At 43.3% G+C, this 13,927-nt stretch overlaps 1 protein-coding gene across 1 annotated transcript in view; it reads right to left on the reverse strand.

The window, feature by feature from the left end:
- Positions 1-13,927, reverse strand: part of Chat (choline O-acetyltransferase) — a 55,710-nt gene that overhangs the window by 17,706 nt on the left and 24,077 nt on the right. Inside the window, exon 8 of the mRNA XM_034498883.2 lies at positions 1,309-1,478. Coding sequence (XP_034354774.1) covers positions 1,309-1,478 — 170 coding nt within the window. The remainder of the gene's footprint in view (positions 1-1,308; positions 1,479-13,927) is intronic.

The raw sequence follows: 13,927 nt of genomic DNA on the forward strand, positions 1-13,927 counted from the left end.
TGGAGTTCCTCACTCTGTCTCCCCTTGGTAAATGAACAAATAAATGAACGAAGGAATGACGCAAACTCCTAGGTGTTTGCTGAAAGCATTCCCGTGGATCACAGCACACACAGTTTGAGCTGCCTCTCCCCACACCTTCCTTCCTCCAGTCTTGGCTCTCTGTGCCAGACACCGGAATCTCAATGTATCTCAATGATCTAGCCAACAAACAACCACACCGACAGAGCGTCTCTAAGTACGCATTGTTCCCTGACTCCCTCAACCAACAATCTTTCTTTCCATGGGGAGACTCATCTTCCATCCCCTCAAGCTCAGGTCCATGACACCTCTGTAGCACCCCTGGCTCATCTAATTTCTGTCTTCTTTACAAAATGGGGAGGCTGCGCTCACACCCTGTGGGTACCTTTTTGTCCCTGTCACTTAAGGGGAAAAAATAGGTCTTTGAAAAACTGTACCCAACCCTCACTATGCTCTGTGTCCCGTACATCCATTATATAATTTCATTCCAACCACTGCTCCGTGGAAGCATCCGAGCCATTAGCGGCACTGTGGAGGCTAAACAGCCAGCTCAGGCGCAGAAGAACTCATCAGAAATAACAGGATCACTATGCAAACCAATAAAGAAGAAAAGCCACCAGATGCGGGGATGGGGCAAGGAGAAAATGAGACACTGCTGAGAAATGCTTATGGAGGTGGGCTGGCCCAACCCAGAGAGATGGTTAACTTGCTTATATATGGCCACTGTGAGAGTGTGGTGGCACTGTAAATCAATAAGGCTGTATTAGGTATTGGCAGGTGGCAGGGTTTGCAAGGGGCTAGAGATCTGGAAGGAATGGCAGCCGAGAGCACCATCCATTTGCAAGAGTATTTTCCTCTTTATCGTGATGCATGTGAATGAAAACCTATGGATTATTTGATTGGTCCTTGGGATGCATTTATTGAATGCTGGGCTGCCTTGCTTCTTTTTGTGTGTTGAAATGGTCAAGACAGGTGGTGGGCATTCAGAAGAGCAGGCATCTCCGGTCAGACCCGAATCCTGTTTAACTGTTGAATCCTGATTTACTGGGTAAATGGGTGGTAGTATTTCACCTCAGAGTGTGATGGAGGTAGGGGAAAGAGCCTAGGTGTGACCAAGCTTCCCACACAGTAGCTGGACAGTCAGGGAGGTTTTAGTTGGGTTCTACACATGGCTAATCTAGAGGTGGCATCATTAGTTCAGTCTGAATGTCAGAAGACAGCAAAAGCATGAGCCTTTGGCCTGTTCCAGAAGAGGTGATGCAGTTGCAGGGCCATTAACAGGGCACTTACCTGCAGGGACTTGTCATACCAGCGATTCGCTCCATTCAAACTGCAGCCGCCACCGTGAAGGAGCTGGAGGGCCCTGTGCGTGTCACTGAGGTCTCCAGTACCTGGACCATCCAGGCATACCAGGCAGATGCAGCGCTCGATCATGTCCAGGGAGTCCCGGTTGGTGGAGTCTGTAGGACAGGTGAGTGCAGCCTCAGTCTGGGGCACCTGCAGAGTCTCACATGCTGCCAGCAGCCTGCCAGCCTTGACAAGTCCATGCAGTCAGTTGTCCTGTCCTAAGCCTCCGCTCTACCCAGTAGTCAAGACTGTTGGCCCCTAGCAGTACCCAGAGCTTCACCTAGTGTGGGGCCACTGGTTCTGCCTGCCCAGATGAAGGGGGATGCTTCAGTCCTCAGTCCTGTTCAGGCTCCCACTCCCCTGTCCGACAGCACCTCACTCCCTCCGGCACAGACACTACCATATCTGTGCACAATGATCATCGACTCTGACTTTTTCCGAGTACTTAAATTTGTCCCTGGAAATTTTAAATTAGGCAGTTTCACATGAGAATCTGAAGGAAAGGTATTGATTGCCCTCCGTTACGCCCAGGGGTTGTCGGTTCAGAGTTGGAGTTGCAGGGGAAGGGTAAGACTACAGCTGATGCTGTAACTTAGTAAGCTGGCTAGAACTGGTTCAGGCACATAGAGCTCACTTAACAGGATAGATAGGCTAGCAGCCGCTAGATGTACAGAACACATGTTACTTGAGAGCCTACTGCTTATTCTTATAGAAAGAAATTCTCAAACACTCCCCAAGAGATAGACCAGCCCGTCTGGCAGGTGGAACCAAGCGTGCGCACCTGCTGCCCCCTCTGCTGTTTCTTCTGTACAGGTGACTTTCTTGAGGTAGTGTATGTTTTCCACCACGTCGCCCTGGTCATGGGTGTTAGTAACCCATCCTTTGTTTTAAAGTTCATCAGAATTTCAACTCCATCAGAAGCCAAAACCTCACAGCTTTGATCTAAAATTCCAAGGAGATACTTCAAGGCCCAGAGGAGAGGGCAAGCATGGCCTGTGTGGAGCCGGATGCTGTGACAGAATGGAGCCTCTGAGCCAGGGTAAGAGAGTGCCCTAGGCACAGATTGTGTGGGACATGGCATCAGATATCACCATGCACTCACTGCCTGGCAGTGGTTGCTGCCTATATCCACAGCCTCCCTGCTCCCCCAGAGGACCCTGCATTTAGTTTTGCACATGGACTAAAGCTACAACTTCTAGCCTCCTCTCAGGTAGAAGTGAGCAAAGATCTAAATTCTTCCAATGAAATCTAGAGGCAAGAAAGCCAAGTGGGGCTGGAGAGATGGCTCAGTGGTTAAGAGCACTGGCTGCTCGTCCAAAGGTCCTGAGTTCAATTCCCACATGGTGGCTCACAACCATCTATACTGAGATCTCGGGTCCTCTTCTGGCACACTGGTGTACATGCAGATACTCATATATTAAATTTTTAAAAAATCTTTAAAAAAAAAAGCAAGTGCTTGCTCTCCCCACCATGCCCCTCATCTCTCTAGCCTGAAGATAGCCATGATGCTTAGCCTTGCACTGTGTGTGCTATGTCGCAGTGGGGGTAGGGGAATGGGGGTGAGGGATGGAGAGGGCAGGAGGAGGGGTTGGGCTCCCAGTCTAGCCAGTGCCTTCAGAGCACAGGGAGGGTATGCTCGGTCATATCCTTCTCTTTACTTCCAAGAAGCCCCTCCCACCTTCCTCCACACTGTGCAGCTCCTGCACACAGGGCTGTGTCACCCTTCCATATGTCTGCTGCTTTCTATACACAGAATGTGACCCTGCTGTCATCCTAGGTCCTCAAAGTGGTTGTTATGCAGCCTCTCAGGTCTGGGTACTTTTCCAAGTCTGTGCACTCACTGAAGATAAGACCTCTGTTCAATGTGGGCAAAGAAGAGTATCCATAGTTAGTAATGGATTTCAGGGCACTTTCCTCAGCCCGGCCCAGATGAGAGTGAGATCTGTGACCAGGTACGAGGTAGGCCGGCAGCAGTTCAGCAGCCTTATAGGAATGGTCAAGACTCCACTAAGGACCAGAATCTATGGCCCATTGCTCATAAACTTAGTGGAGAGGTAGGAGGAGGGGTAGCCTGGGAACAGGGTAGAGATTCCACTTTACTATAGGGTTCTACACACCCCGTCCCCTCTTTTCTCTGGCATGCATCCGTGAAGATAGCCATAGCACTAAGCCTTATGTGGTGTGCTGTGCTGAGGGTCTCTTTAGACTCCCAATAGAGACAGTGCCATCAGAACATGGGGAAGGTATGCTTGGTCAGTCCAGTGTCACATCGGAATAGTCAGAGGGAGAGGAGAAGCATCCAGGAAGGAGTTAATAGACAGGACAGTGGGAGAGCTGAAAGCAGCCACCAGCCACATGGGTGGAGCTGAGGGATAAACCTACTGTCCTTCAGCTTAAGGGTGAAGGTTGTGGGATTTAGATGAGGCCAGATGACCACAGTGATGTGAGGTTATTATCCAGCCTTTGCTGAGTACTTATGTGCCGGGTATCAATTTAGGCATGTGTACTATAATAGGAGACTGGCAACAGTCTCACATCCCACTTGCAGGTCAAGGAAAAAAGAAAATGAATAAGCTGACTGGAGGACATTTCTAAGGCCTTTCTTAATGAGGTTTGATAATAATTGCCCAGTAACTGGAGAAGGTTGGAATTGTTTCAGACATACAACCCAAGCCCAAGTTGGGAGCAGAACACCAAGAAGGTCAGACTCAGGAATGAGGAGTCCTCCCATCAAGAAGCTCTGGGCAAGGTTGTGTGCTTGGAGTAGAGCCAGGGATGCCTCAAAACATGGGAAGAATCAGACCTTGCTGACTGGTGAGGGGCCATGGGCAGCTAGAATGCTATATATCCTAGCCCTCCTGGCCATTTCTTGGTAAATACTAAAAGCCTGACATTGTGTCTTTCTTAACCAGGTTTCTTAGAAATAAACCCAAATCAGTGTGGGCTAGGCAGTCTCCAGCACTCCAGGAAGGCCATAGCTTATGCAGTTAGAAAGAAAGCTGCTGCAAGCCTGATCCAACCTCTGGATGGGACAGTGAGAGCTTGGGATACTCCTCTCAGCCGCACAGCTCAGACTTGTAGCAGAAAATAGACTTTCTCTCCATGCTAGTGGCTTGACCTCCTTCAGACAGAGAAAGATCCCTGAGGAGGGGCCCGGAGGCCTTACTATCAAATGCTGGCCCTGTCTGGCCCAGAAGCTCAGCACCACTCACTAGGAACCAGGCCCTGACTCATTAGGCAAAGCTGAAATGGGGGCAGGACAGGAGAGCCTGGGAAGCCAGGTGGCCTTGCAAATGAACTCCCGAATGCAAGTGCTGATCCGTCAAATACTGACAAGTTTATTGTGTGAGGCAGGAAATGAAGCACACTTAAACTCATCTACCATGGGCGAGGCCCAAGTGTAATAGAAACACTGGGTGGTGGGATGGAGGCTTGTGGCAGGGGTCGTTTGTCTTGTGACCTCCATGTGGAACCAGTGAATCAATCTTCCTCAAGAAAGCCCCTACTTACTCATGAGAGGTGGATTTGAGTAGTAAGGAATTCTTTCTGACACACTCAGGGGCTCACAGCTTTGGTGGTGTGAAAATTCCAGAGGCTCGGAGGTCAGAAGCTTCTAGACTTACTCAGATGTGCAAAGATACAACATGTATCTCAGGCCTCTGCCTTAGAAGGCTCAGACTCTCAGGCCCTGCTCTCTAACACACACACACACACACACACACACACACACACACACACACACACACATCTCCAGCCCTGTCCAGGACTCCTGCCTTCTCTGGTGTGCATCAGGTAATGTTACAAATTCCATTTCTGTCCATGAAGATGAGGTCTTGGAAGTCTTAGAGACATGGAGCTTCTAACTGTTTACCATGTCGGTCACAACAACTCTTCTTCCTAAAAGAGTGGATTATATCTTCTTTTGAAAGATAAAAATTTCCATCAGACACTCGATATTTTCCCCTAATCTATGGCCTCAGAAAGGTGATCTTTATCATCCCAGTTCCCAAAGGCCGAGATGGCAACAAAAGCATGTCTTTATCAATGAAACCTGTCTCTTCTGAATTGGAACCAATTTGAATTGAGTTATAAAATTGCCTTTAAATCTTTCAGGAAGGAGAGTCTCATCTTCCAGGAAAACAGACTAGGTTTTTTTCCCCATCCCTCTCACTAGATAACATAGATAAATATTATATTTAAAACAAACATAGGAAGGCTTTGGAAGATAGAAAGAGGAAAGCCTCCTAGACAGGAATCTCACAGCCTAAAAAGCAGTGTAGTGATGGGTCCTTTGAGTGTGTTAGACTGACTTGTACTCCCTACAAATCCCATGTTAACGATCTAACCTCCAATACAACTGAATTTTGAGAAATTCAAATTCAAATTGGAATGGTAACTGAGGTTAAATGAAGCCATAAGCAGGGGCTGAAATCCACCAACAGGAATGCTCCATATATGGAGAGGCACCAGTAATACTGACACAGAGACAAGGGTGTTTAAACACACAGTGAGAAGGCAGAAGCCTGCAACAGAGTGAAGCTGCAGGAGAAACCATCATTCTGATGCTTTGGTCCTGGACTCCCAGGTCCTGTAAGTTAGAAAGACAATCGAGTCACCCAGTCTGTGGTGTTTTTGTTATGGCATCTTAAGTAAACCAACATAGAGAGAGTTCCTCCTTCTATTTTATCTAAAATAGTCAGCATCTGTATTGGAAGAAATCAGAAACATGAAAACACAAATGGGAATGCTTACACACAAGGGCAAAGTTCCTACACAGACCTGCTTTCTCCATCTGCAGCAGAGCAGAGCACTCTTAGGAAGCAAGGTGTAGTGGCACTTGCTTTTAATCCCAGCACTTGGGAGGCAGATGCAGGTGTGTCTTTGTGAATTTGAGGCCAGCCAGAGCTACATAATAGAGAGACTCTACCCCCCACAAAAGCAAAGCAAACCAAACAACAAAAACAAAGCAAACTCACAAACACACACAAAAAGGAAAGAATATGCTTAGATAATAGCCTTTCTACTTCAGCCAAATATCAACAGGAATACTGTACAAGTCCCCAACTCTATGTGTACCCATAACCTAGCGGCTCTACCCCTGCTGTCACCTCAAGGCCAGCAGAGAACCTGGCATGCTATCACTGATCTTTACTGAGGCACCTCCACCTCTGAGGATAGAGACTCCATGGTCTCTCATGGAAGCTGGGACTTCCATCTCCACTAAATGATGACCAGTCCACCCTACCATCTTTCACACAGCACCACAGAAAGCATGTAGAGACCCTGAACCCTCATTTAGCAGTAATAAACACTACCTTCCCAACCAGAGTGTTAACAGAATGAAGGACTTGGATTTCTGCCTTCACCTAGCTATGATGAGGTAACACCTCTCCCTCCACCTGCTGCATCAGTAGCAGAGTGAGACAATTGAATCAGAAGGTTTACGTAACACCCAGGGCCCCGTAACACGCATCACCCAAGTCCTAGTAGAAACCAGTCATCACATCAAGACTGTGGAAAGTTTGAACTTAGCAAAGTGAAGGACGTCTTCAAATTATATGACATACATTTTTTTTTAATTTCAGTAATTATGAAGTGTATCAACAAGCAATTTTGAACATGTTTGAAAAGACAGTTTTGTTTTAAAAAGGCAGAATTTTAACAGAATATAAACATATAACATCAGCATATATAGCATCAACATATAAACAGAAACTCAAAAAAAAAAAAAAAAAAAAAAAGATGGGTGGCTCAGCGGTGGTGCAGCGGCTAAGGTAGCCGCCTGCAGAGGGCAAGCCCGTGCCCTCTGCTCTGTCTCTCCTGGTTCGAATCCAGCTTTCCCTGTGTGACTCCGCCCGAGTTTAATGGGGGAAAAAAAAGATGTACAGAAACAAAACATTTAGAAGTAAATCTATAATGCCAGTAAATATAAAGGTATAAAATCAGTAGTTTGATTCAAGAGCAGAATGTAGGCAGAGAAGAGATAAGGGAACTTGAAGATGGAATAACATCAGAAAGACAAGAGAGGGAAAGAATTAACAGCACCTACAAAACCTGCAACACAGAAGATGTAAATTATTTCATCAAATTCACAGAAGGAGAAAAAGAGCAGAACAGGAAGTACTCAGAGGAACAATGGCTAAAACTCCCAGAATTAGTAGAAGTCCTCAATCTAAAGATGGAAGAGACTAGCAACCCCAAACAGAGTAAGTTAGAAGACATCTACACCAACATATATCATATTAGATTTATGAAGATCAATAACAGAGGCAGAAACTGGTAGCAGTGGTAGAAATGGCACTATCTATGGAGAAAAGTGGTGAGCAGCAGGGACTGCCTCCTAGACCCCATGGGGCTGGATGGAAGAAGTGGGAACACAGAATTCTACCAAACAGAGACCCTTTAACATGGAGGAGAGATCAAAGCATTCAGAAAAGTGAGAGACAGGTGTAACTCACTGGTAGAAGGTGCTTGCCTTTGATCCTGGGCTTGGAGAGAGAATTTATCTCTAGCCTGACCATCATAAAAGAACAACTAAAGAAAGTTCCACAACACATAGGGAGGTGATAGGGAATACTGGTACATCACCAGTGAAGAAATGACACTAGGAAGAGTGAAAAACTGAGTGAAAAGTTCATTGGAGTTTTTTATGTTTTAGTATAAAGCTAACTGTAGTGATGATTCACATGGCTCTAAATGTATACAAAGACAAGGTGAGTGTATCATAAATGAAGGGAAAGTGGTAAGCTTTCTACACTTCATCAGAGCTGGTTCATTCAACACAGCACACTGGTAAGTTGTATAAACCCAAGCCAATACTTACATGAACATCAAGAAAGGTTATATAAACAGATTTTTTTAAAAAGACCATGTGATATACAGGAAGGCAAGAAAGAAGAAAAAGTCAAAATCAAGGGAAAAACAGAGAAAACAAAAATATGAGTTAAGCCCAAACACATCAATAACTATTTTATGTATAAATAATCTAAATACACCAACTAGAAATAGTGACAGGTGGTGGTGGAATATATTAGAACGTTACTCAGCTACATGCTTCCTAGAGCTTACTGTCAAATATAATATAAATTTGCTGTAAGCAAAAAGAAGGAAAGTACTATTTCATGCATGCATTAATCAAAAGAAGGCATGAATCTGAATTAGTGTGATATATACTTCAAACATAACAGAACCAGAGAACTAGGAGCAAATCACATAAAAAGTAAATGGTAAATCTTCAAGAGCACATGGAAATGCGTATAAGTAACAAACATACTTTTCAAAGTATGTGAAGCAAAACAGAACAGGAAGCAAAAATATAGAAATGTACTATTGTAGCTGAGACATCAGCACTTTTCTGCCAACAGTAGACACAACAGCTAGGTATAAATTTAGCGAGGACAGAGAACTCAACACCATGACCCAACAGGAGGTGTTTGACATTTACATAGTATTTCATCCAACAATAGCAGAATGGACATCCCTTCAAAACACCTGATGAACATATGGCAAAACAGACTATATCTAGGGCCATAGAACAGCCCTCAAAATTGGAAAAGATGTGTTGTTCTCTGACCGTGATGAAAACAAAATAGAAACAAATAACAGGAAACAACATTAAATTACACAATTTGCATGTCAAACAATGCTCTTGAAAATAATCCATAAGTTAAAAAGGAGAATCATGATAGAATTATAAAACATGGACCACAATGAATGGAAATACAAGTACACAATTTAAAGATTAGATTCAGGTAAAGCAGTTAAAGAGAGATTTAAAGTGTTCTCTCTCTCTCTCTCTCTGTGTGTGTGTGTGTGTGTGTGTGTGTGTGTGAGAGAGAGAGAGAGAGAGAGAGAGAGAGAGAGAGAGAATGAATCACCAATATCAGCAACAGAATGAATGACATCACTTAGGCCCCCATAGATATAAAAATGCAATTAAAAACATTACAGCAACCAGACACATAAATCTGACAAGTTAGATGAAATGAACTAATTTTCTTGAAATGTATAAAACTTCCACCATGCATTAAGAATAAAATAGATCACTGAAATGGTCTTATAACTCTAAAGGAAATTGGCTTTGTTTATGTGCCCTTTCTCCTTCCAGTAAATCTCTAGGCTCGGATGACTTTACTGAAGAGTTCTACTAGATCCTTAAGGAAGAATGAACACCACATCTGTGTAATTTCTTCCATAAACTCTAAAGAGAACGCATCCCACTGGATTATTACACTGCCAACACAACCTAAATATAATACAGGAGAACAACATAACTACAGACCAGTATTCCTTGTGTACAAAATCAACACAAAAATATCCTCACATTATCAGAACAATTGATACAAAAAAATTGGCCAAATCCAATATCCATTCATAACAAAATTTCTTCAAACAGCAAGAATTGGACCAGTGTAATAGCTCAGCAGGTGAAGGTGCTTGCCACTAAGCTAGACAATCTGGATTTGAACCCTGAACAGGAAAAGAGAACTGACTTTTGCAAGTTGTCCTCTGACTTTCATATGTGTGCCATGGCCCCTCCCTGTATATGTGTGTGTGTGCATACACACACACACACACATTAAACAAACAAATAAATATTTTTAAAAACTCAAATTATTATAATTGGGGTTTTCTTTTTTATTTTTATAAATGTTTGTCCATGGCATGTAAAACTATACTGACCTCCATTGTAGGTGGGATTGCAAGCTGGTACAACCACTCTGGAAACCAGTCTGGCAGTTCCTCAGAAAATTGGACATAGCACTACCTGAGGACCCAGCTATACCACTCCTGGGCATAATACCCAAAAGATGCTCTGACATGTAACAACGACACATGCTCTACTATGTTTATAGCACCCTTACTTATAATAACCAGAAGCTGGAAAGAACCCAGATGTCCTTTAACAGAGGAATGGATAAAAAAAATGTGGTACATTTACACAATGGAGTATTACTCAGCTATTAAAAACAATGAATTCGAGAAATTCTTAGGTAAATGGATGGAACTAGAAAACATCATCCTGAGTGAGGTAACCCAATCACAAAAGAACACACATAGTATTTACTCACTGATAAGCAGATATTAGCCCAAAAGCTTGAAATAGCCAAGATTCAACTCACAGACCACATGAAGCTCATGAAGAAGGCAGACCAAAGTGTGGATGCCTCAGTCCTACTTAGAAGGAGTAACAAAATACTCAAGGGAGCAAATATGGAGACAAAGTGTGGGACAGAAACTGAAGGAGGGGCCATCTGGAGACCATTCAACCTGGGTATCCATCCCATGTGCAGTCAACAAAGGTAGACACTGATGTGGATGTCAGGAAGTGCATGCTGACAAGAGCCTGATATAGCTGTCTCCTTAGAGGTCTGCCAGAGTCTGACATATTCAGAGGCAGATGCTCACAGCTAACCACTGATCTGATCAAGGGTTTCCCAATGGAGAAGTTAGAGAGAAGACTGAAGGAGTTGAAAGGGTTGGTGGCCCCATGAGGAGAGCAATGATACCAGCCAACCAGAGCTCCCCAGGGTCTAAATCACCAGCCTGGGAGCACATAGGGATGGACCCATGACTCCATCTGTATATGTAGGGGAGGATGGCCTTGTCGGGCATGGGTGGGAGAGGAGATCCTTGGTCCCATAAAGGCTGAACACCGAGTGTGTGTGGGGGGGAATTCGAGGGTGGGGAGATGGAAGGGGGTAGGTGGGGGCACATCCTCATAGAAGCAGGAGGAGGGGGATGGAATAGGAGGTTCCTGGGTGGTGGGGGGAATGGGGTAAGGGGATAAAATCTGAAATGTAAATATAAAAAAAAAAAAAAAAAAAAAAAAAGAGAGAGAGAGAGAGAGAGAGAGATACAATCAACACACAAAAGGTCAGTATAGTTTTACATGCCATGGACAAACATTTATAAAAATAAAAAGGAAAACCCCAATTATAATAATTTGTAAAACTTAATTGATAATATAAAAATTCATAAAAATTAAATACTTTAATTTAAATCTAACAGAAACATACAGGACACTTTTATGCTGAAAATACAAACCACAAGTGAAAGAAAGACAACTCAGAATAAGAGGGGAGCTATGCTATCTATGCACAGGCTTTGGAGACCCAAAATTGTGAAGTTCTGTTTTCCCCAAAAGGATACACGGGTTTAACAGAATTTCCATCAAGCTCCCTCCCAGCAGAATATTTTTCTAGATAAAGATGAGATTATTCAAAAGTCTATATGAAAAGGCAAAGGAAATCAAATCACTTAAACGACTTTGACAAGGAATAAATTTGGAGGGATCAGTATAGTATATTGGCTCCCAAGACCATTGTATAGCTATGTAAACAAGACCATAGCATATTGGCAGATGGGTAAACACACACATAAGTGGAACCCCCAAAAGAGACTCACCAAATATGCCCCACTGATATTCAGAAGGATGGAAGGACCATTCAGTGGAGGAATAAGAACCATTTCTTCAACAAAGGTTCTCAATGCAGTGGAATACCCACAGGATAAAGAAAAGGAAACTTTGATGTGAATTTTATGTTTTATCCAGAAACTGACTCAAGATGAATTTCTGTAATGCTACAAAATGCCAGGAAAAAAAGTACAGGTTTTTGACATCTATGTCTAAGTGAAGACTTCTTAGTCTCAACACCAAAAGTACAATTGTGATTATAAATTAAACCACAATAAAATAAAGACTTATTGTTCATTAGAATGTTCCATTAAGATAAGCTATAGACTAGTATGAAATATTTGCAATCCATGTATTCAACAACCTGCATCTAGAATATACAAGCAACTTCACAGTGAAAAAAATCCAATTAGCAATACACAGGATGTGAAGTGATATGTCATCAAAGATGATACATAGGTGATGCATGGATACTCATTGTCATTAGATATGCATGCAGGAAAAACACCCACACACATAAAATAAAAACAAATAATAAAATAAAGCTTAGCGGGCAACTGTAATGTCTCACTAGCTTCATGCCTGAACATTTCTCCAGAAATGCAGATATATTCCTGTAAAAACCCATATGCTAAGCTGGATGTGGTGGCAGGAGCCTTTAGTCCCAGCACTTGGGAGGCAGAGGCAGGCAGATCTCTGAGCTTAAGACCAGCCTGGACTACAGAGTGAGTATCAAGACAGCTAGGGCTACACAGAGAAACCCTGTCAAGACAAACAAACAAAAACCAGAAACATCAAAAATAAACTTAAATAAATCCCTGGAGAATTATGCTGAGTTAAAAAAAATTCTGACAACCACATATTTCATAAGATTTAATTTATATAATATTTTTAAAGCAACAAAGTTATAAAAATTAAGAGTTCTGTGGTTGCCAGGGGCTGAAGAGCAGTTGAGGTGGGAGAAAGGCAAGCATGGCTCAAAAGTCTACTTCAGGAAACCCTTGAGGCGGTAGAAATTCCCAGCAACTGACTGTCAGCATCCTGGGTGTGACATTGTACCATAGTTTTGCAAGATGTCAGCTCTTGCATAAGCAGAGACATGTGGCCTCTCTCCATGTTATTGGGAACATCTATACTTATACCAAAATAAAAAGAAAGAAAGAAAGAAAGAAAGAAAGAAAGAAAGAAAGAAAGAAAGAAAGAGAACTTTTTTTTACTCTTCTTCTTGCCCTCCATTACAATCTTGCAGATCCCGCCCTATCTGCATTTCCTGGGGATGGGGCCGAACCTTAATGTGCACCAGCTTTCCTCATTCTTGTGAACCCTCTCGCCCTCCTTTCCGTCCATTCCCATTCCTCTCTGACAGCCCTGATACATAGAAACACTTTCTACCCGGGACCCTAGCGGCCACAGGGACCTGGACTCAATGTCTGACTCAGCCAGCATCAAAGAAGCCTCCTTCTGCAGTGGATGCAGACCCACAGCTGGACAGTGTGCACAGAGTGAGAACACTCAGTCCTGTCTCCATTAAACTCCTGCCCTCGGGCTCAGGGAGCTATAAGGAAGAGGAGGCAGAAAGAGTGTAAGAGCCAGAGGTGACAGAGGATACCAAGGAAACAGTGTCTTCCAACAAGAGGACAGATGTGCATATGAACTCAGGAGACCGTGGCAGCATGCACAGGTGCAAACCAGATGCGTCCCCGCACTGAGAAGGGAAGTGGACATGAGCCCCCATCCCTTATCAAGAAGCTGTCTCCAACTGACAACCACTTGCAAAGAAAATTAGTTTTCTCCATGGGAGTCTCACTGGGTATATAAATTACACTTAAGGATAGGCCCTATGCCCAGTAGATAGCTCACACAAACAAACAAACAAACAAAAAACCTCAACAGTATTTTTGTAGATTTTTTTGTCTCATATTGCATTGTTTGGGCATTTTTAAAAATCTTATCAGTCTCTTGCTTGTATATTATAGTTTCTGATTTTTGTATTTTTATGGATTTGGAAGCTTTTGGGGTGTGTGTGTTCTGTATGTGTGTGTTTGTATGTATGTATGTGCATATCTGTGTATCTGTATGTGTGTGTATCTGTATGGGTGTGTGTATGTGTGTATCTGTATGGGTATGTGTGTATCTGTATATGTG

This window comes from Arvicanthis niloticus, chromosome 3, assembly GCF_011762505.2.
Source record: "Arvicanthis niloticus isolate mArvNil1 chromosome 3, mArvNil1.pat.X, whole genome shotgun sequence".
Classification (NCBI taxonomy): domain Eukaryota; kingdom Metazoa; phylum Chordata; class Mammalia; order Rodentia; family Muridae; genus Arvicanthis; species Arvicanthis niloticus.